At 39.2% G+C, this 24,876-nt stretch overlaps 1 protein-coding gene and 1 long non-coding RNA gene across 6 annotated transcripts in view; one reads left to right on the plus strand and one right to left on the minus strand.

The window, feature by feature from the left end:
- Window positions 1-24,876, plus strand: part of DOCK10 (dedicator of cytokinesis 10) — a 286,919-nt gene that overhangs the window by 177,866 nt on the left and 84,177 nt on the right. For all 4 annotated transcript variants that reach the window (XM_033230043.1, XM_033230041.1, XM_033230042.1 and 1 more), the window contains exons 12-19: window positions 6,990-7,211; window positions 7,402-7,524; window positions 9,381-9,463; window positions 15,600-15,722; window positions 18,715-18,794; window positions 20,593-20,780; window positions 21,275-21,340; window positions 24,620-24,712. In XM_033230043.1, coding sequence (XP_033085934.1) covers window positions 6,990-7,211; window positions 7,402-7,524; window positions 9,381-9,463; window positions 15,600-15,722; window positions 18,715-18,794; window positions 20,593-20,780; window positions 21,275-21,340; window positions 24,620-24,712 — 978 coding nt within the window. The remainder of the gene's footprint in view (window positions 1-6,989; window positions 7,212-7,401; window positions 7,525-9,380; window positions 9,464-15,599; window positions 15,723-18,714; window positions 18,795-20,592; window positions 20,781-21,274; window positions 21,341-24,619; window positions 24,713-24,876) is intronic.
- LOC117094446 overlaps window positions 1-24,876 on the minus strand; it is a 340,510-nt gene that overhangs the window by 59,626 nt on the left and 256,008 nt on the right. The gene's annotated exons all lie outside the window — the stretch shown is intronic.

Raw genomic sequence — 24,876 nt, forward strand, 5'->3', positions numbered from 1 at the left:
ATTCATCAAGCAAGTCCTTAGAGACTTACAAAGAGACTTAGACTCCCATACAATAATAATGGGAGACTTCAACACTCCACTGTCAACATTAGACAGATCAACGAGACAGAAAGTTAACAAGGATATCCAGGAATTGAACTCATCTCTGCACCAAGCGGACCTAATAGACATCTATAGAACTTTCCACCCCAAATCAACAGAATATACATTCTTCTCAGCACCACATCGCACTTATTCCAAAATTGACCACATAATTGGAAGTAAAGCACTCCTCAGCAAATGTACAAGAACAGAAATTATAACAAACTGTCTCTCAGACCACAGTGCAATCAAACTAGAACTCAGGACTAAGAAACTCAATCAAAACCGCTCAACTACATGGAAACTGAACAACCTGCTCCTGAATGACTACTGGGTACATAACAAAATGAAAGCAGAAATAAAGATGTTCTTTGAAACCAATGAGAACAAAGATACAACATACCAGAATCTCTGGGACACATTTAAAGCAGTGTGTAGAGGGAAATTTATAGCACTAAATGCCCACAAGAGAAAGCAGGAGAGATCTAAAATTGACACTCTAACATCACAATTAAAAGAACTAGAGAGGCAAGAGCAAACACATTCAAAAGCTAGCAGAAGGCAAGAAATAACTAAGATCAGAGCAGAACTGAAGGAGATAGAGACACAAAAAACCCTCCAAAAAATCAATGAATCCAGGAGTTGGTTTTTTGAAAAGATAAACAAAATTGACAGACCGCTAGCTAGACTAATAAAGAAGAAAAGAGAGAGGAATCAAATAGACGCAATAAAAAATGATAAAGGGGATATCACCACCGACCCCACAGAAATACAAACAACCATCAGAGAATACTATAAATGCCTCTACGCAAATCAACTAGAAAATCTAGAAGAAATGGATAATTTCCTGGACACTTACACTCTCCCAAGACTAAACCAGGAAGAAGTTGAATCCCTGAATAGACCAATAGCAGGCTCTGAAATTGAGGCAACAATTAATAGCCTACCCACCAAAAAAAGTCCAGGACCAGATGGATTCACAGCTGAATTCTACCAGAGGTACAAGGAGGAGCTGGTACCATTCCTTCTGAAACTATTTCAATCAATAGAAAAAGAGGGAATCCTCCCTAACTCTTTTTATGAGGCCAACATCATCCTGATACCAAAGCCTGGCAGAGACACAACAAAAAAAGAGAATTTTAGACCAATATCCCTGATGAACATCGATGCAAAAATCCTCAATAAAATACTGGCAAACCGGATTCAGCAGCACATCAAAAAGCTTATCCACCATGATCAAGTGGGCTTCATCCCTGGGATGCAAGGCTGGTTCAACATTCGCAAATCAATAAACGTAATCCAGCATATAAACAGAACCAAAGACAAAAACCACATAATTATCTCAATAGATGCAGAAAAGGCTTTTGACAAAATTCAACAGCCCTTTATGCTAAAAACGCTCAATAAATTGGTATTGATGGAACGTACCTCAAAATAATAAGAGCTATTTATGACAAACCCACAGCTAATATCATACTGAATGGGCAAAAACTGGAAAAATTCCCTTTGAAAACTGGCACAAGACAGGGATGCCCTCTCTCACCACTCCTATTCAACATAGTGTTGGAAGTTCTGGCTAGGGCAATCAGGCAAGAGAAAGAAATCAAGGGTATCCAGTTAGGAAAAGAAGAAGTCAAATTGTCCCTGTTTGCAGATGACATGATTGTATATTTAGAAAACCCCATTGTCTCAGCCCAAAATCTCCTTAAGCTGATAAGCAACTTCAGCAAAGTCTCAGGATACAAAATCAATGTGCAAAAATCACAAGCATTCTTATACACCAGTAACAGACAAGCAGAGAGCCAAATCAGGAATGAACTTCCATTCACAATTGCTTCAAAGAGAATAAAATACCTAGGAATCCAGCTTACAAGGGATGTAAAGGACCTCTTCAAGGAGAACTACAAACCACTGCTCAGTGAAATCAAAGAGGACACAAACAAATGGAAGAACATACCATGCTCATGGATAGGAAGAATCAATATCGTGAAAATGGCCATACTGCCCAAGGTGATTTATAGATTCAATGCCATCCCCATCAAGCTACCAATGACTTTCTTCACAGAATTGGAAAAAACGGCTTTAAAGTTCATATGGAACCAAAAAAGAGCCCGCATTGCCAAGACAATCCTAAGTCAAAAGGACAAAGCTGGAGGCGTCACGCTACCTGACTTCAAACTATACTACAAGGCTACAGTAACCAAAACAGCATGGTACTGGTACCACAACAGAGATATAGACCAATGGAACAGAACAGAGTCCTCAGAAATAATACCACACATCTACAGCCATCTGATCTTTGACAAACCTGAGAGAAACAAGAAATGGGGAAAGGATTCCCTATTTAATAAATGGTGCTGGGAAAATTGGCTAGCCATAAGTAGAAAGCTGAAACTGGATCCTTTCCTTACCCCTTATACGAAAATTAATTCAAGATGGATTAGAGACTTAAATGTTAGACCTAATACCATAAAAACCCTAGAAGAAAATCTAGGTAGTACCATTCAGGACATAGGCATGGGCAAGGACTTCATGTCTAAAACACCAAAAGCAACGGCAGCAAAAGCAAAAATTGACACATGGGATCTAATTAAACTAAAGAGCTTTTGCACAGCTAAAGAAACTACCATCAGAGTGAACAGGCAACCTACAGAATGGGAAAAAATTTTTGCAACCTACTCATCTGACAAAGGGCTAATATCCAGAATCTACAAAGAACTCAAACAAATATACAAGAAAAAAACAAACAACCCCATCAAAAAGTGGGGAAGGATATGAACAGACATTTCTCAAAAGAAGACATCCATACAGCCAACAGACACATGAAAAAATGCTCATCATCACTCGCCATCAGAGAAATGCAAATCAAAACCACAATGAGATACCATCTCACACCAGTTAGAATGGCAATCATTAAGAAGTCAGGAAACAACAGGTGTTGGAGAGGATGTGGAGAAATAGGAACACTTTTACACTGTTGGTGGGATTGTAAACTAGTTCAACCATTATGGAAAACAGTATGGCGATTCCTCAAGGATCTAGAACTAGATGTACCATATGACCCAGCCATCCCACTACTGGGTATATACCCAAAGGATTATCAATTACTCTACTACAAAGACACATGCACACGTATGTTTATTGCGGCACTATTCACAATAGCAAAGACTTGGAATCAACCCAAATGTCCATCTGTGACAGACTGGATTAAGAAAATGTGGCACATATACACCATGGAATACTATGCAGCCATCAAAAAGGATGAGTTTGCGTCCTTTGTAGGGACATGGATGCAGCTGGAAACCATCATTCTTAGCAAACTATCACAAGAAGAGAAACCAAACACCGCATGTTCTCACTCATAGGTGGGAACTGAACAATGAGATCACTTGGACTCGGGAAGGGGAACATCACACACTGGGGCCTATCATGGGGAGGGGGGAGGAGGGAGGGATTGCATTGGGGAGTTATACATGATATAAACGTCATGCACATGTACCCTAGAACTTAAAGTATAATAAAAATTAAAAAATAAAAAAAAATAAAAAAAAATAAAGTAAAATTAAAAAAAAAAAAACAGTAAAAATGCTAGTTTTGATGGGTGCATTCCAATTTTAATAACATAAATGTATAACTACATATATGTGCATGTATTCAATATATGTATATATGCACATATATGTATGTAATTACATATGCATATATTAATTTGGTCTTTGTCTCTGTTGTGACATTTTTCTAGTTGACCATTCTTTCCTTCTTGAATCTTTCTTTGCTTCTATAATACTCTGGCAGCATTTAAAAATTTTTTACTTGTTTTTAAAAATTTTTCCCTATTTCCCAATCTGTTTTATAAGTTGTTTTCCCTACTCCCATCTCCATCCTTTGCATGTTGATACTTTCCAGAATCCTGTTCTGATTTTTTCTATTTCATGGATTCAACAGGACCCCACACACAAAAAAACTCTCAAGTCCAGCTCTCCAGTCCAGTTTCCTTGACTCGGCTCAATACACACATCCAGCTGCCACTGGGATGTCCCGCAGATGACTTTCTATGTCCCATTTAGAATTCATCTTTGTATCTTTATCCCCTATATCAACCAATGGTATGATCATGCACTTCATTTCTTTTGTCCTCAAACCTGGGAATTTTCTGTATTCATGCCTCTGTGAAACTTTTTCTCCAATCAACCAATACAAACACATGCAAAGAATATCCAAGCTCTTTGGTTATACTTCCTTAATGTTTCTCAAATGCCTCTCCCACAAACACTTCCTACCAATTTGTCTTTTTGCTTCCACTCTGATCCCACTCTAACGTTCTTTTCCTGTGCTCTTTGATGTCTTATGTCTTTGCACATGTCACATACCCTGCCTAGAAATCCCTTCTAACCAACTCTTTACCTAATTCCTACTTCTTTCAAACCTGACCAAGAAATTTCTCCTTCTTCTCGTCTTCCGTAACTTTCCCATTTTCACATCTTCCACTTCCTTCCTAGCCTGGGGGCAAGAAGTTAAGAGGAAAGCCACATAGAGGCTTGAATCTGGGTGAGCACCCAAGAACTGATGGGGAGAGAAAGCCATGAAGAGGAACAGAAGCAGCCCGTCCTGGATGTGTTGGGATACAGGTGCAGGGCAGCCCAGAGGAGGCAATTAGAAAAGATGGCTGGTATGGTTGGGAGACTGGTTACTTTGAATCAATAAGTAACTGGTTGAACAAGTAAGTAAACAGATTCATGGTAATGAGATCCCGGGTTCTCACTGTTGGAGGACCTACTTACCAATATAAAAAATGGAAAGGCTAGAATGAACCCTTGAGTGTTTGTATTGGAAGCAGAGGTATAAACATGAACTAATTGGTTTTTAATAAGTATTCATACACAGATAGAGATAAATTGTGTGTGTGTGTGTGTGTGTGTGTGTGTATGTGTGTATTTCTTACCTCCGTATGATGGGAAGACACAGAAGCAATGATATCCCAGTGACAGTGAGCACAACAAGCACCCAGATCGTCGTTTGTAAATGTCACCCTCACTATAAGGAACCAGGGCTCCCTGGAGAAATATCTGGAGCATGAGAAGTATAGGATAAGTCTGGAACATACTATTTGATAAAGAAGTACTCAAAAAATGATGGAGACTTGCCAAAAAAAATACCCAGAAGTTAACTTGAATGAATGCCTCTAGCCAAATCTGGGACAATTTCAGCATCACACTAACACTAATTATTGTAAGAGCAAAACCCATTGAGTAAAACAGTAATCCATGAGTCTATACTTGTATTAATAAATTAATTAATATCAAAATAAGGGAGAAGGGGAAGCTCATCCTTATGATGGAATACTAGTTAATACATGTAGAAAGAATGGTGGAACTGAAAAATCACCATTGGCCACCATCGTGGTGGTAGTTGACTGCAATGGAAGTTATCAATGGAGATGAAGACTAGTGTGGGTTGTGTTTAATGAGTGGCAAGACATGGGGGTAATCTCAGAACATATTTCCACAAATACAAATCAATTGCCAAAGGGAAAATGGTGACCTTTATAATGGAGAAACCCAGCAGATAAGGTTAACATCACAGCTGCTGAAGGAGTTGACACTGTGTGCTCCTGAAACAATGAAGTATGAAAATCAAGCATCCATCTGAGATTTTACTGACATAAAAGCATGACCTGAATCCTGTCATGAGGACACACACAACAGACCCAGACTGAATGTATGTCAGAATGTATGTCCTGTACTCTTTGAAAGGCCAAAAACCTGAAAGAGAGAAAAAGATTGAGGAACAGTTTTGACTGAAGTAAATTGAAGGGAAATAGCAGAAAAATATAACGAGTAGTCCTAGATGGGATTCTGGACCAGAAAGAAAAACAAAGACATTGTTGAGTCAACTGGCAGCACTGAAAGGAGCATGTGAGTTGCACAGTGGTTTTAGGCCAGTATCACTTTCCTGACTTGGATGGCTGCACAGTGATTAGGCAGGTGAGTGTCCTCATTTGGAGGAAACACTCACTGGAGTATTTAGGAGAGGAATAATATTGGAAACTTGCTCTCAAAGCATTCAGACTGGTTATAATAGGTGACTGTGTGAGCGAGAGCGAGTGCGAGTGCGTGTGCGTGCGTGTGTGTGAGAGAGAGAGAGAGACAGAGGGAGAGAGACAGAGAGAGAAACAGGAGGTTAACAGTTGAATCCGGGCAAGGGGGATAATTAAGGTGGTTTTATGCACCTTATACACAACCTTTCTCTCTATTCAAAATTATTTCAAGATAAGAAAAAAATAGTATCTGTTTTAAAAATGCAACTAAGATATCAACTCGTCTTGGGAAACTTCCTGCCCTCTCTGCCAACAGACTCCCTCACAACCTGATGCTCACCTACCTACTTGCCACAGTGTTTTGTGCTTTAATACGTATCTGTGACACTAATGTGTTAGGAGTGGCTTAGAACAGTGAAAAACACATAATAAATACTCAATAACTGTTAGCTGTTATGATTCTATCAAGCTGTGATAGAAAACGGAGACGTGGTTGGCCTAGTGAAGTCCAACCACAGTGCAGTCTGGAAACTTCTAGGATTTCATTACAGATTTTCAAGGGCCTAGGAGACTGAGGTGGCATGTGTTTTCTAAGACTGTAAGGGAAATAACTGGAAGGATTTGTAAGGCCCAACCATGCATGTAAAAGCAACATGAAGAGAGTTCTTGTCAGGGAAACTAAAGAACCAATGAGATACAGTACTGGGATCTAAGGCACTTGCTGGAGGACAGGATTCCAGGTCACTGAGTCAAGGGGAGCTTGCCTGCTGCATTTATTTTATCTACAGCTTTGTTAAATGATGTACTAACGAGGCTGTCGCATGGATAATGATTTTATGTCAAAAACATCTGTTCTTTCTTTTTCATGCAGATTGAGCCTTTTTTTGTGAGTGTGGCACTTTATGACCTCAGAGACAGCAGGAAGATTTCTGCTGATTTTCATGTGGATCTAAACCACGCTGCTGTCAGACAGATGCTCTTGGGGGCTTCTGTGGCTTTGGAAAATGGCAACATCGACACCGTCACTCCAAGACAATCAGAAGAACCTCATATCAAGGGACTTCCAGAGGAATGGCTAAAATTTCCAAAGCAGGTGGCACTTTGTTTACTTGTGATGAGATGGAAAATGCATGTACCATTATTCTTACCAACAGATCACATAAGATGAGCAAATTTCCTGAATAAAAATTCCCTTAAAGCTGTCCTTTTTGAAAAAGTGGAATTTTGTAAATGTCTACAATGTGGTTTCTTCCATGCTTATTAGCTGCTTTCTTTGTACACAGGCTGTATTTTCTGTAAGCAATCCACATTCTGAAATTGTTCTGGTGGCCAAAATCGAAAAAGTCTTGATGGGAAACATTGCAAGTGGTGCTGAACCTTATGTTAAGAACCCAGACTCCAACAAGGTAATGTATAATCTTATACATAACTTCATTTGCTTTTTCTTTTCCTTTTTTTTTTTTTAATGGAGTCTCTCTCTGTTTCCCAGGCTGGAGTGCAGTGGCGTGATCTCAGCTCACTGCAACCTCCACCTCCTGAGTTCAAGTGATTCTCCTGCCTCAGCCTCCCCAGTAGCTGGGATTACAGGCGCATGCCACCACGCCTGGCTAATTTTTTGTATTTTATAGTAGAGACAGGGTTTCACCATATTGGTCCGGCTGGTCTCGAACTCCTGACTTCAAGTGATCAGCCTGTCTTGGGCTCCCAAAGTGCTGGGATTACAGGCCATGAGTCACTGCGCCCAGCCAACTTCATTTGCTTTTAAGAAAGAAAGCCACACTTTGAATTATCAACTTTGTATATCTTGAAATACTCACTTATTGGTGAAATGAATATCCAACTGAAATTTTTTTAAGTGTATCTTTTTGCTTTACATTCTTTTGATCCAGTAATTTCTGACCTCTGAGAATCTAATGGTAGAAATAAATTCAAATGTGGACAAAGCTTTCACCCCAAGGGTCAGAGTATTAATAATAATGAAACCTTAGGAATAACTGAGTAAAAGCAAGTGAATGAGACATCAGCAATCCTGATGATGAACAAAGTGAGATAAATAATTGTATATCAAATTATAGTATCACTTAAGTGAAAAAAGGAACAGGAAAGAGAATGCTGTGCTTTGAATGGTGGAACTACAGGTAATATGTTTCTACTTTCTTCTTTCCTATTAGATTTTCTTTAATAATCAAATATTACTGTTTAATAGAAAATAAATATTAAGGCCAGGTGCGGTGGGTCACGCCTGTAATCCCAACACTTTGGGAGGCTGAGGCGGGCAGATCACAAGGTCAGGAGATAGAGACCATCCTGGCTAACATGGTGAAGCCCCGTCTCTACTAAAAATACAAAAACTAGCCGGGCGTGGTGGCAGGCGCCTGTAGTCCCAGCTACTCGGGAGGTTGAGGCAGGAGAATGGTGTGAACCTGGGAGGCGGAGCTTGCAGTGAGCCAAGATCGTGCACTCCAGCCTGGGCAACAGAGGGAGACTCGTCTCCAAAAAGAGGGGAGGGGTGAGGAGGGGAGGGGAGGGGCGAAAAGAAAAGAAAAGAAGAAAAGAAAAAGAAGTATTAAAAGTCTGTATTTTCCATGCCAAAGAAATATACTGAGGAAATAGCTTATAAGAATTGAATCTGAGCATGTATGACAATTTAGGAAGGAGTTTAACATATTTATGAGAGTCCCATAATTCAGTGTTTGGCAAACTACAGTGTGCAGGCCAAATCCAGCCTACCATCTGTTTTGATAAATAAAGTTTTAATGAAACACAGTCACATTCATTTGTGGATTGTCTATGGCCACTTCCCTGCTACAGAAATAGAGTTGAAAACTTTGACAGAGACTATATGGCCCATGAAACCCAATGTGTTTACTATATGATACTTTATAGAACCAGTCTCCTGCCCTCTATCATTACAAATAGAAGGGATATAGAATAGACTGTAAATGTAAATTTGCTAATACTTTCCATTCAAGATTTTAAAATCTTTAAAAAAAAAAAAAAAAGGAAAACAGTTGATATTCCAAGACATGGATATTTTCTACATTTGAAATCTCCAAACTAAAAAGAAACAAAGAAAAATATTATACAATAGTTTGAACACAGAGGGACACCATTTGGCTCTTTATAAGGTAATATGGGCTAGTAAGACAAAGTTATGCTGAGTTTCAGTATAAAATAATATGAAAAAGTATTTAGTATTATTTTATATGTACAGTTTGTAAAGCGCTATTCTAAATAATATTTGTATTTATTTTTTCTTTAGTATGCACAAAAGATACTAAAATCCAACAGACAGTTCTGCAGCAAATTGGGAAAATACCGTATGCCTTTTGCCTGGGCAGTAAGGTAGGTCGACAGTTACAGCCAACAGACTAGAAATACATTTAATAGTGGCATTGGAAGCTTCAGTTTTGAACATTTTTGTGTTGCCTATTATTTTAATGTGTCTACACCTGGAAAAATGCTAATATGGTCATCTTCATAAACATCTTGAGCTTCCCTGAGACATACATTTCACAAGACAGTTTAACAATACAGTTTATAATAGACGGCCGTAACATATGTACCGTGCGTGCATGACCAGATATGCTATGGGTTCTTGGTAGATATCAAATCAATGTCATAAGTTGTTTATTATGTGTATTTGACTTAACAAATCTTTGACATTATGTCAGTCTTGAGAGTCTGGTGTGCCTAAAATTCAGATAGATGCACTATGATTTCTTATGCAGCTGCATGTTTTCATCTGTGTGTAGAACTCAGGTCTATATATGGATGTCCAAATGAAACCATCAAACCAATCATTTAAACTCATTTTGATTTTGATACTGTTTAGCCTAGCCAAATTTATCAGTACCAGTTGCCTCTCTGAAAGAAAGGCTGAGTTCTGTGGACATAGACGGACATATCATTCACTTGGATGCATAACCTCTTCATGAAGAACCATAATTGCTTTTCAGAACTGTTTAATATCATCAATTATTATTGTCCTCCTCAATCTCTTTACATCTTTATTAGTATAAGAATTTCTTAAGTGAGGAAAAGCCTGGCATAGACTCATAAGGCTAAAAGGTCAGCAATGTACACACTGAATGAACTAAGAAAGGTTAGAGCTACCGGCCAGGCATGGTAGCTCACACCTGTAATCCCAGCACTTTAGGAGGCTGAGACAGGCAGATCCCGAGGTCAGGAGTTTGAGACCAGCCTGGCCAACATGGTGAAACCCCGTCTCTCTAAAAATACAAAAATTAGCCAGGTGTGGTGGCAAATAATACAGCCCATCAAATATTCATCTGAATTTTGGTAACTTTATCTCAATGTATCCAACTTTAACATCCAGAAGGAAGAGAGAACCTATTAATTATGCCATTTTTAAGTCTCACAGTTCCCAGTGATGTATATTCAGAGTAAACTCACCAATATCTGTCATAATTTTGAGGTTGTTATTTAAAGTTGGAGATGAGTAGGTGTAGGAAGGAGAAATGTGGAAGTTTGGGCAGCAGTAAACCAAGATAGATTCATGCAGTCTCCAGGAATTAGTTTGCCCTAAGGCAGTGCTATAGCAAGGGAGGGAGAGTCTAGGCCTGGGAGTCTGATAAACATTGCAGATCAGGCCACTACTTACTGTGACTTGGAACAAGTTTCTTCTCCAAGTCTCAAGGTCCCCAGCTATAAATTGAAGCTGACAATACCTGCCTTATGAGCAGTATGTGCAATCTCAAGTGCAGAAGCATTTGGCATAAAATAGCTCATGGATAGTACTTTATCCTCCCTTTTCTATCTCTTTCTATAGGAACAACTAATGCCAGGACATTCTGCATGAAAAAGATAGTATTTAGAGTTACAAAACCCTTTGTAATGAATTTGTTTTTATTTCTCATAAGCTTTAAGAGAAAGGCTAACTAATTATAATTCACTGATTAAACATTTTTAGTATTGTTAAGCATTCTCAGTTCCCTCCGGAAAACCTACTGGGGCAAGTAGAGGCAAGATGTCTGTTGTGAAATATTCCAGTATAACAAAAGTACAATAGTGCACACATTTTTCACTTTAAGGATCCAACATTGCTCTGAGACTTTAGAAGCAGGCGTTTTAGAGCCAGACAGAGCTGAGCTCAAAATCCTAACTCTGGCCAGGCATGGTGGGCCATGCCTATAATCCCAATACTTTAGGAGACCAAGGTCTCCTGGAGGTTCGCTTAAGGCCAAGAGTTCTAGATCAGCCTGGGCAGCACAGTGAGACCCAATCTCTAAGAAACTTTTAAAAAATTAACCTAGGGTGGTAGCGTACACCTGTAGTCCTAGCCACTCAGGAGGCTGAGATGGGAGTATCACATGAGCCCAGAAGCTGGAAGTTGTAGTGAACTATGGTAGCACCACTGGACTCCAGCCTGGGAAACAGAGTGAGACCTTGTTTCTAAAAAAAGATAAAAGAAAAAAAACTCACTCTATCCTTCATTAGCCAAGTGAGCTTGGGCAAGTTACTTATAACCTGACTTTACCTATTTTTTTAATCTACAAAACAGGAAAATAAGAATATCTAATTTACTGGTATAAGGATTAAGGAGCACAGATATGTACCCAATAAAAGACTGTGATTTTTAGAAGTCTTTTTTTTCTAATATTATTATTACTATAGAGTCATTTACAGAGATCATACTTACGTCACCAAGTCCCCTTTTCTGATAAATTTGGGGCAGTGAAGAGCAATATAAAGGAGAGAAGTCAATGAATTACCCATTATTGAAAGAACCTGAGAAGTTAGGAGAAGTGACAATCCTGCTTTGAAGTTGTCTAGTAAAATAAGCTGGAAGAAGGACAGATGAAGTCTCTAGGGAGGCTGACAGTATTACTGACTATTGAAATTATTCCTAGGATAGGAAAGCCAGTGAAACCACAAGCTTAGACCATATTAATGCCCAGTTAGTGGTCTGGTTGTATGTTAGGAAACACCACCCACCTGTGTATATACAGATGTGATTACTTCCACATAAATTTCTCACAACTGAGAAAAATAATTAGCAGGACAATTCTGAAGATATGTCAAACCAGTTGGATTACCGAACCACAAAAAAGTACAAAAGATCCAGCCAAAGATTTTCATTTCTCTTTCACAATGTAGAAACTGCTTCAAATAAGCATGGACAGCATCAGAGGAAGGCTGGTTATTGCCCATGTCTTTACCAGCTTCCTGACATACTTCAATACCTAATTGATACCGCTGATTTTGAGGCTACTGCTCCTTCCTGTTACGCTTTCTAGATTGCAGTTTGTTTCAAAGTATAGCTTTCAGTGTGCCCTAAGACATGTTGGCCCTTACAATCAACTGTCATTAAAAAGTAGAACTGACAATTTAGATTATGACCATATTTTTACCCACATCTAATCATCCCACCCACTGCAGTACGCACAGATGCTCATCGCTGTGAACAACGTTTTTTCTGAAATTAATTTGGTGTTCTTATATTTGGCACCAGCTGCAGTGCCATTTTACAGTGAAAAGGTTATCCTTGGGGGAGGAATGGAGAACACATACAGACGACTACACAGGGTATTTTATACTCATTGACTCGGGAGAAAACTGACCCTTCCGAATGTGTCAGGTTGTGAATGGATCTCTTTCCGTGCATATCATCCCCAGAATCCTATGTGCCAGCATCCTTGCAAGGATTTCCTTAACTACCTCTTTTGTGATTTCCTTGACTACCTCATTTGGTATTCTAAATGGATCAGCACTCAACACTGAATTTTTTTAATTAAGCAAAATTAAAATAAACATTTCATTCTCATATCTCTACAGTCATGGAAGGTACACAGTGCAACTGTCATTTAAGATTCCCATACTGACAACGTCTTCAACAAATGGTCGTCCAACTTCTGTTTGACTCCTTCCAGGGACAAAAATCCGAGTGCACCCCACAGTGCTTCCTTCTGTCTGTCTTTGTAGAGCTCTAATTATTAAATAATTTATTTTTCAAAATCATCTTCAGCTATCTGAAAACCACTTTTATATGTTTTCTTCCATAGCCACACACACACACACAAAATATGTCTACTTCATTCTGCACATCATGGTTATTCATGCTGTTTGTGAATGAATCTATCAGGGACATCTAAGGTTCTTTTCCTTTGGGCAAGAAAACAAAAAAACTTACACGAATGGTTTTGGAATGGCTGGGCCATATTTCATGATTCCTACAATCATACCCCAAATATCATGGTGCTGACACCCTCACAATATACTGACCACTGATCAACTGTAGCAGTTGGAACTAGGTGTTCCAGCCATCACAAAACCATCGTGTAAATGAATCAGTTCTTTTTTCTCCTCCCATATACATATATATGTATATATACACACACATGCATATATACATATACACACACATATACATACACATATACACACATATATACACATACATATATACATATATACACATATATATACTTTTTCTTTTGAGACGGAGTCTCACTGTGTCGCCAGGCTGAAGTGCAGTAGCACAATCGCGGCTCACTGCAACCTTCACCCCCCAGCTTCAAGGATTCTCCTGCCTCAGCCTCCTAACTAGTTGGGATTACAGGTGCACGCCACCACGCCCACCTAGTTTTTGTGTTTTTTAGTAGAGACGGGGTTTCACCATGTTAGCCAGGCTGCTCTCAATTTCCTGACCTCGTGATTCCCCCGCCTTGGCCTCCCAAAGTGCTGGGATTACAGGCGGCCACCACACCCGGCCACCAGTTATATAATTCTTGAGCAGCCGCAGGTTGTATGGCACTGTGAGCAAAACTTCTCCCATGGTGCTGCACTCTTCATTCTTTTTATGAAAAGTGTCCAGTGTAAGTGAGCAATTTCCATGACAGAGTTGTGGATAAGAGCAAATTGAGTTCCACAATTAACATCTATCAATAAATGGAAGTCACTAATTAATTAAAAAGCTATTGCTCAAGCTCAGTTTAGCTTCCTCTCATATTGAGAATTGTGTCATGTTTCAATATGTGATGCACTGTAAATAAAAATAATGTTCATGTAATATTTTTATTCTGTCTCCCCAATGTTATTTGCCTTTTTCCCTTCCCTCATTCACTACTTAACAGAGAAAAAATAAGGAGACAAGTTGAAGGAGTCTAAAAACATCATTCTGATAAAATCTTAGCCTATTTTCTTTTCGTGTTCTATTTAACACTAAAGTTGTATAATCTGATATCCATTTAAATGGTCATCTCAGCCTGTGCATTGAATTCTTCGGTTAACTTAAAGAGTGATAAAACATTCTAGTTAAGGCCCTACATTAGAAGAAGTAAGAATTCAGCATTTCTCTAACACTGAAGTAAGAATTCACTATTTTTCTAACATTGAAGAAAATATATGGGTCTAATTTTTTGGGGGACCGCACATTGTATGATGAGATATGAGGAACTTCATGTAAAACTGACATCTAAGCATGGTACATATGTGAAGGAAGTATTGTCTGATGTTGCTATATTATTTGGACAAAAACTATTTCTGTGTTTCAACTAAGCCTAACTTTCCTTGGTTCCCATGAAATAGACCAAGGAAGGAAATAAGTGGCTAGGATTCATAGTGTTCTCTTTCTTTAAAACAAAAGTCTGACTCAGGTGCCTTCCGTATTATCTTTGTCTCTGTCCTAAAAGTTAGGACATGGGTACTTTTAGCTCCATGAAAATGTGTCAAGAGTATGGCCTTCCACACTCACATATACAACCTTATCCCTGTTCCACCACTCGTAAATCCTAGTAATGCCACTCAAATTGAAGTGACTCTGTCCTGCAGAGGTGTCTTGAAGAAATAATTTAAAAGAAATAATAATAATAATTTGTGTTCCTATTCTTCTCCACTTCCCTAATATTCCAAGGTTTTGACACAAGTTATTAAATGTGAGACATCATAAAAAATACAGTTGTAATGTGGAATGTTATCACTTTGGATACAGAGTTAAAAATAAAAAATTAGGCCGGGCGCGGTGGCTCAAGCCTGTAATCCCAGCACTTTGGGAGGCCGAGACGGGTGGATCACGAGGTCAGGAGATCGAGACCATCCTGGCTAACATGGTGAAACCCCGTCTCTACTAAAAATACAAAAAAAAACTAGCCGGGCGAGGTGGCGGGCGCCTGTAGTCCCAGCTACTCGGGAGCCTGAGGCAGGAGAATGGCGTAAACCCGGGAGGCGGAGCTTGCAGTGAGCTGAGATCCGGCCACTGCACTCCAGCCCGGGCGACAGAGCGAGACTCCGCCTCAAAAAAAAATAAATAAATAAAAATAAAAAATAAAAAATAAAAAAGTAAAGATAACAAAAATAAAGTGTATAAATGAAACATTTGTATAAGAAGTTTTCTTTTAATTTTATAAGTTCTTAGAGCTTCTCTGATTATAAATGAGAATTTTAATTAATATAGTCACCTTAAAAACATAACTTTATAAACAATATCCAAATACCAACCTGAATAAATATTTTCTTTCAGATCAGTATTTAAGGACAACCAGGGAAATGTGGACAGAGACTCAAGATTTTCACCATTGTTTAGACAAGAAAGTAGCAAGATTTCAACTGAGGACCTGATTAAACTAGTATCAGATTATAGAAGGTATGTTTTTTTAATACTCTTGAAATTAACATATATCAGCCATGTTGATTTGTTATCGCTTCATAAATACCAGAGGATCTGATTCCCGAATGCCCAAACCTCCAGAAAGCAGACATTTTTCAGGTGACTTCACATATGCCCAAATAGTGCCACAAAGGCAAAAACTGCTAGAATTGTATGGAAGGACTGTGAAATGTTAAACTGTATCAGTTATTTATTGCTGTGTAACAAACCACCTCAAAACTTAATGGTTTAAAATAACAACACTGCCACAGTAGTTATACTCCTGAGTCCACAATTTGAGCACATCTGAGTGAGGAGAGCTTGTCTCTTCCACACATGGCATGGGCTAAGAGAGATCAGCTGGGGTCAGAGGATCCACTTTCAAGATGGCTCGTTTGGTTTTCGGCCAATCGGTGCTGGCTGTTGGCTGGAAACTTAGCGGGGACTATGAGCTAGAGATCTCAGTTCTCTGTGGGGTCCTCTTCATGAGATATTCTTTGACTTCCTTATGGCGTGGTGGCTGCATTTTAAAAGTAAGTGTCTCAAGGGCAGGAATGACCACTGTTGATTTCAGTTTGGGGCCCAGAGGCTGTAACAGTGCCATGTCTGCCAAAGTCACCTATCAAGCTGTCACAGAGCCCAGACACAGTACTTAGATTCAAAGGAAGGAAGCATAGACATCTCACAGTAGAGGGAGTATTAAAGAATTTTAGGACAATGTTTTACAGTTATTTTGCTGTAAATATAATCACTCATAATACTTCTGTCATTCAAATACTTTTAGAAAAGACAGTCGAAATTATTGCCAAAACAGAAAACATATATATGCCACAACATTTTTTAAATGAACAACCATATATCCAACATCTGATGATGACGAGGTCTCTCATTACAAGCTACTTACCATGAACTTCTGACCCTCTAATATACACACAGTATTCTTGTACCTTTTGTTCCCAAATATTGACTCTCTGCCTCTCCCATCTAAGAATCAACAATCTCCAATCCCTTAATTCATTTATGCAAAATGAAAATAATATAGTGTTATGAAGCAAGAACAGTTAATATTTTCTGCGGCTTCTGTAGAGGATATACTCTATGTGACAAGAAGAGAAGTTTTGCCAATGTTTTGTCGATGATGTTGTTCTGGAAAATTATATAAATCTTAGAAACCAAAATAAAAATGGAAAATAACATCTTGAAGGAGTCTGGAACCCATCTGACTTATTTTTGATGCTATAAGACCATTCCTGCCAGGTGCAGTGGCTCACACCTGTAATTCCAACACTTTGGGAGGCCAAGACAGGAGGATGGCTTGAACCCAGAAGTTGGAGACCAGCCTTGGCAACACAGTGGCAACATCATCTCTAATAAAACTTTTTAAAATTATCTGGGTGCGGTATCATGTGCCTGTAGTCCTACATACTCTGGAGGCTGAAGTGGGAAGATCCCTTGAGCCTGGAAGGTTGAGGCTGCAGTGAGCCACAACTACACTACTGCATTCCAGCCTGGGTGACAGAGGAAGACCCTGTCTCAAAAAAAAAAAAAAAAAAGGACCACTTCTTACATGGAGAGAGCTTCCTCCCCTTTAAAGTAATCAAACATCCTGGCCAAAACCCATACCATAGGCTTCCTAAGGCCCAGCCTTTCCTCTTTCCCTTTTTGCCAGTATACTGAAGCGTGAATGGCTATAATGCTGAGCAGGAGAGAACAGGCAGAAGGTTCTGGGGTGATCTGTTATAAATAGAGAAAAACAAACTCTTACAAAACCCATGTTATCAGTGAATAGCAAGGAAAATTAGTACAGTGTAAATGAAGGCGGCACCCTAGAATACACAATGCAGCGCTGACATTAAATTATTTCATGTCAGCCTCACACTTTATGGCCTTTATTCTCAGTGGTGTGCTGACAAATGTTTCACAACCAACTCTTTAAGGGAACAGCGGACTTGTGCTGATGGCCGGTGTCTACGATGTAAACTCTCCTACCATTGCTGATTCCAACCCACCAATGGGGCTTCACTGAATACAGGGTTAGGAAGAGATGTGCGCCCTAATACAGCGCTTCCACCATACAGTTAGAGATGTACAGATAATCTTACCATGTAGTGAAATAATCAGAAAGTGGTGAATTTTGAGTACTTACTACCTTTGTGTTTAATATAATTTCTTTCGTAAGTTTATTTAACTTAATTTATATTAATGGCCGTGTTTAGCTGTCAAGAAAAATTCCTAAAAATTGAACATTCAGCTCTCACAAGCTGAGAAGAGCTGACTCTGACCCATCACTGTAATTATTCCACCTTTCAAAGTAGATTTCCTGAGACTTGCAACTGTTATCAGCAGCTTCCACATTACTCTAAAGGAAGACTGGCCAGAGGTTTTAATAGAGAGAGAGTGGGAGGGAAATGCAAGGACTTGAGCCAGGGAGTGCATGTGAGTGGGAGACAGGTGCGGAAGGGGTGTCTGCATACACTATAGGGGTGGGAGAGAGCAGAAGAAACAGGGCTCAGGGAAGGGTCCCCGTCCTCCTTGTTTGTTGGTGAAGAGGAAGAATATGGACCGTCTACTTAGCAATTGTAGCAAAGACCAAGCTTGCTCTCAAAACTTCTTAAAATTCATTGAGAGTGCATTACTTAAGCCAGTTTAAATACTGTTAGCTTTTGTTAATAAAACTCCATAATTTACTCTCATATTTTTTTGATCATTTTTGTGTTATCTGAAGTAGAAGGAAATAAATTTAAAATCTTTTTCAGAAAATCTGTCACTTGACCCCTTCCTGATTTGTATTTTTATTTGCAATATCGTATGTATTTTAGTTTGCAAAATTAAACCAGCTAAATAAATCATTCACAAGATTATTTGGGAGTCTGCTGTTTACCCTTAACAAAGCTCAGAATTATAGATGACTACTTTTTCTTGAAAATTGGAATAATACTCTGTGTGTGTGTGTGTGTGTGTGTGTTTCCTTGCTCATGCACTCTTCCAGGGCCGACAGAATAAGCAAAATGCAGACCATTCCTGGAAGCCTGGATATTGCTGTTGACAACGTTCCCTTGGAGCATCCAAGTATGATGATGATGTCATGGTTTGGTTGCCGAGTTTTGAATATTGAATAGTTAGTGGGTTTTTTTGGTTGGTTGGCTAGTTGGTTGGTTACAAGGTTTTGGGTTTTTTTCCCCCCAAAAGTTTAAATATGTGGAATTCATGATGCTACAGAAATGTGGAGCTTCTTTTTGCTTCACTAAGACAGATGATGAGTTTTGTAGAGCAAGAGCTATATTCAGGGTAACCTACCACTTACCTGGTATGCACCATGCACCCAACAAGGTATTAAATTATGTCACTTAATCCTCAAAACCCTGGAGGGTTTCAAAGGAGGAAAGTCAGATTTGGATAGATTAACAAACCAATAATCCATAACGGGAGAATATTCTCCCATTGAGTGAGTTCCTCTCACTCAAAATAGAGGCTAGTTCTGCCATACTGTGCTGCCAGAGGGTTACTCTGAACACTGTGTGTAACCACTCAAGTGGCCATGCAATGATTATAACTCAAATATTGTCAGACTCTGTTATTATACAGAGCACATAATTTTTTAGAATATGGTCAAAAGTATTATCAGTAAAAAAACTGAATTTTAGAAGGCACTTTTATTAACTTTGTAAGAGTTTCAGAATGTAATTTTTAAGTGGTAAAATTGGTTTGTTTTGTTATTTCTGATTCTACCTTTTAGTGACTTTCTCAGCAATGCAAAAAAAAATGAATAAAGGCCTCCTATAATGAACTCTCAACAGGGAAAGGACTATTGCCATGGGATATTTGGATTACCATTGCAGTATTAAGTTTTCCATCCTTGTAACTTTCTACAAATCATTTTAATATGAAATGTAATGAGCATTCTAACTTAAGCCATGGCTGGAAATCATTTTTATATTGATTGGTGTGAAAAAGCAGAGGATAAACTAAGCCATTTCCGCTACCTGATTTGGGGACCATTGTTTTTATTACCTATGGAAATGAAATATGACAAATGAGGCACTCAATACTCTCTTTGGAAGAATGGTAGAATCTCAGAGAAATTTGAACACATAATAAAAATATCATAATTGGTTTTTGAAAAAAGAAAACCATAATCTGATTCTCAAGCATTCGTAGCTAATCATTTTGCTTTTTTGAACACAGTCAGATTCCAGGTGGGGTAAAGGGAGGTAGAAGGCCCTGGTCTTTCAGTACCACAACTTCAGCCTTCAAACTGTTTGGTGACAGAAGTTTTGATTTATAAATTCGTAATCATTATTTCTTAAGCTGTTCCTCCAAGAGCAGGTTTTAAAAGGTGATACAAACTGAAGAGAAAAATAAACTGTATCTACTGATGAAGAGAGGGGCTTCAGGCCCATGCTGTGAAATCCATTCTGTAGAGAGATATTGCTATTAATCTAACTGGTACTATCAGTAATATATCTAATGGACAAAGCTTTGTTCAGTCATATATCAGAATATGTATTTTTTTAGAGTTATAGCAAAGATTGGTGGATTATTTCTTATGATATCTGGTTATTATGTTCAGCGGTTCATTAGTTAAAATTGTTTTTATGGGAAGCTTAATACAAAAAGAAAATAGTTATAAATCTGTCTAAAATATTTACTGCTTTTTCTGAGACATCAGTTTTAATATTAAGTATGTAGCTTGTTAATCTGCCATGCCCACCTCCTACAAATTTTTCGTGGTAGCGTAAGTTAATATCAATTGGTGTACAAGCCAGGAGTTTCTATCTTGAGTGGGTTCATTTTAAAATATGTTAAGTATTATTCACTTTAAAAGAACCATATTAAATGACAAACTCTTATTTTCTGATTTTTTAAGATTGTGTAACATCGTCCTTTATCCCTGTCAAGCCTTTCAACATGATGGCTCAAACAGAACCCACAGTGGAGGTGGAAGAATTTGTTTACGACTCAACAAAGTATTGTCGGCCTTACAGAGTATATAGAAATCAAATTTATATTTACCCCAAACATCTCAAGTATGATAGCCAGAAATGCTTCCACAAGGTATGGTATAAGTTTCTGAGATATCATCTTTTCTTTTCACCATATTCAGACCATATACGATAGTTCCTGAATGTGCAAATACAAATTACTGTAGGGCAACACTTTGTCATAGAAAACCTTTTGGAGAAAATGTTTAGTAAGAGGCAGAGATGAGTTTTATCTTAGAAGTGTTTAAGGATGCAGTTTTGTAGCATATTAATAATCTTTTCTAAATCAGTCAAATAATTTTGTTCTAGACCATTTTTTTTAGTTTCTTAAGATACTCTAAAAATAGCATGCCTGCCCCCCTTTCAACATGAGCTTTTACTTCCCTTTTAAGTACACTCTCCAGATCCTTCTGTTATTTCGGAACATTACGGATAATGTCACAAGAAAATGTTGGATATTTTACATTTTTCGGATTTAATTAGAAGCTACTTATTTTAGGCACTTGGATTTTTTTATGTTATTTGATAGGAAATTACAATTTCCATTTTTTCTCTCCATAATTTCAGGCACGAAATATAACTGTGTGCATTGAATTCAAAAATTCCGATGAAGAAAGTGCCAAGCCCCTGAAGGTGAGCCAAGTCAGCAAAGGCACCCAGCATAAAGGGGGAAGGCAGGTGCAGGGATTCTTTCCACCATTGTGGGGCTTTTTATGTGAGTGTGGTTGAAAGAGCAGTAATTTAATACATTTGTTTTAGACCTGAAACGTACCTGATTTAACAGTCATCATTAACTAGATCTTTTAGAAATTCCAGTCTCATAGCTCTTCTAGCATTTCATGACTTGGGAAAAAAGGACACATTTTTTAAATGAATAACCATACATCCAACATCTGATGATGACGAGGTCTTTCATTACAAGCTACTTATCATGTGAACTTCTGGCCCTCTAATGTACACACAGTATTCTTGTACCTTTTGTTCCCAAATATTGACTCTCTGCTTCTCCCATCTAAAAATCAACAATCTCCAAGGTAAATGCCGAGACTCTCCTGTGGAAGACATTGCCTTTTTCAAACATTAGCCTGCCTCTCGGTTCAGCATGCTTGATTTAAAACAGAACACCCAGCCGGCCCTCGTGTGGTCTGCGCAGAAGCACTGCTGCATACTGGCCCAACGTCTAACGCAGGGGCCCGTGGGATGCTCACAGTTATGGAAGGTGCACGTGGCCAGGTGCCTGAGGAACTGGAAAAATGGCTCTGGAAAGTCAGTTCCGGTTGCTGATCACGTGATTTAGTATGCTTCATAAAACTGTGAGGTTTGCAGGCACTGCTGTTTCACTCTACAAAGCTGCAACTGGATGGCATTTTTTAGAGTTCATATTTGATATACAGCATGCAGTTTTTATTTTAGGGATTTCAAATAACAGAAAGTAACCCATAAAAACTGAGGGGGAAATTATTTGTAGTGGGCCTGCTTCCGATCTTACCAGCTTCAGCAAATCAAAGAATGAGGTAGTAGAGGACAAAACTAATTTCTAACTAACCCCCACCATTCTCTGTGGTAGTCTCCTAAAGCACTCTGTCTGGTACAACTTGAGTCCTCTAATTTGTAGCATTATTCAGAAGAACAATAATCAATAATCAATTTGAGTGACTGAATTAATCAGGCACAGTAAAGAGAGTCTTTAAAAAAAAAAAAAAACTCTTGGCCAGGCGCGGTGGCTCAAGCCTGTAATCCCAGCACTTTGGGAGGCCGAGACGGGCGGATCACGAGGTCAGGAGATCGAGACCATCCTGGCTAACACGGTGAAACCCCGTCTCTACTAAAAATACAAAAACTAGCCGGGCGAGGTGGCGGGTGCCTGTAGTCCCAGCTACTAGGGAGGCTGAGGCAGAAGAATGGCATAAACCCAGGAGGCGGAGCTTGCAGTGAGCCGAGATCTGGCCACTGCACTCCAGTCCGGGCGACAGAGCGAGACTCCGCCTCAAAAAAAAAAAAAAAAAAAAAACTCTTGAGCCACTGTCAGCATCCACTGGCACCAAACTCCAAAACAGTGTTAGCATCAGGAGAGAAAAATTCAAGTGAAATATAATTGTCAAGCAAACAGAGGCAATGATCAGATGACAAGCACATCTGGCCTGTAGAGCAGTGTTTTTACAAGGAAAATTGTAGAAAAGAAGAACAATCACAGGTGGGTCCCCTGCGTCACTGCATTCTAAAATACCACACAGAGATACAGAAAAGCCAAATGTCAGACGCCACAAGAGGGGTCTTGAGCTTTGGACAAAGGGGGCTTACAAGTTATAAGGAAGTGCCATATCACAGCCCCTGGCCCGATTCAGGGCTGGACAGAATAGTAACTTACTGTGGTGGAAATGGCAACCAGCCCTATCCAGAAGCTGGTGTGTCAGGGGCTGGGGTCCAACCAACTCTTGTGGTTGCACAAGACCTTAACTCTAGACCAGAGCTGGTTCCATGGGGCCTATACTACTCCCTTCTCACACTGCTGTAAAGGTACTACCCGAGACTGGGTAATTTATAAAGAAAAGAGATTTAATTGACTCATAGTTCTGCATGGCTGGGGAGGCCTCAGAAAACTTACAGTCACGGTGGAAGGGGAACAGGCACGTCTTACATGGTAGCAGGTAAGAGAGAGAGCAAGCGCCTGTGTGACAGCAGGAAAAACTGCCATTTATAAAACCATCAGATCTCTTGAGAATTCATTGACTGTCATGAGAACAGCATGGGGGAAACTGCCCCCAGGATCCAATCACTTCCTTCCCTCAGCATGTGGGGATTATAATTCAAGATGAGATTTGGGTGGTGACACAAAGCCCAACCATATCAGGGCCTGTTCAGGAAGCCATTCTACAGGAATCAGTCTTAAACAAGTTAGCCCTTATCCCATGTAAATCCAGAGTCAGATTGGTCCAGGTGATACCCATGGGCTAGGGGAGGTCCTCAAACACTGACCATTGTCTCGGGTCATTGTCTGAGCCATTGCTATTGTCCTGGGGTTGGTAACTGAAGAGTTATGGCCTTTTTTTCACTCAGGGATAATTTCAGACACCCATAATTGTTCAATTCATAACTTTTTAAACAGTGTATTTAGGACCTCAACCCCAGCCAGTGAACAGGCACTTGACACTGTCACAAGAAGGATTTCAAGGATGACTCAGAAAATAGTGAAAGTACAGAGATTTACTGTGAAGCAAAAAGTACACACTCAGGAAAGAAGAGTGTGGGTGTACTCAAGAGAGACATTCGTCTGCAAGAAAGTTTAGGGCTTCTATCTTTATAGGTTTCTTTACATTCATGAAGATTTCTAAAGAAAGGTGAAGATGCATCAGAACTGTGGTGCCACCTATATTTATAGCAAATATGGGTGTTTGTAGAACTGCCCAGGTGCTGGTGGCAGTGTGATTTAGTATGTTAATGGGCATATAATGAGGTCCTGGGAGAAACCTATGTCAAATCCAGCACCATCCTGGGTACAGTTGGTCTTAGCCAGCTTGGTCCACATCTTATTTTTTAGGGTCTTATTGGCCACTGACTTATGGAGCTATTTCAACAGTATCCTTTTTGCTCGTCATGTGAAACCTCTGCCTGGAATTGTCTGTTCTCCTGTGGCCACCCTGTATTATTCCTGTCTCGCAGGTATTTGGCCCTGGTGTATTATCTATATGATAAATGAAAGCCATCAAATTATCTTCAGCAGCTTTCATTGTATAATAAATGCAGGGTAGTAGGCCAAAGAAGTTCAAGGTTAATTAGATGCCAGCTTAGCCTGGCAAGTTATCACAAAGTTTGCCATTGTCCCAGGGTTGGTACTGAAGAGTTGTGGCCTTTTTTTCACCCAGGGATAATTTCAGACACTTATAATTGTTCAACTCGTAACTTTTTAAACAGTGTATTTATGGAAAACCTGGAGGGACCATCTTCACCTCAGCCGCCTACACAGCAGTTCTGCACCACTCTCAGAATCCAGATTTCTCAGATGAGGTAAGAGCCAGCCCTCCACTGTCCCCAGCAGCTCCTAAGAAAGGTGGGTGAATGGTCAGATAACTGTGTAGTGAGAAACAGTCTCTCTAGACCTCATCAGACGCAGGACATGCCTTGGCCGGTGTATACTTACCAAGATTTCTAAGCTATATGAATTGACAGTT

The sequence above is a fragment of the Trachypithecus francoisi genome, unplaced genomic scaffold (assembly GCF_009764315.1).
Source record: "Trachypithecus francoisi isolate TF-2019V2 unplaced genomic scaffold, Tfra_2.0 Lachesis_group13, whole genome shotgun sequence".
In the NCBI taxonomy this organism is placed as follows: Eukaryota; Metazoa; Chordata; class Mammalia; order Primates; family Cercopithecidae; genus Trachypithecus; species Trachypithecus francoisi.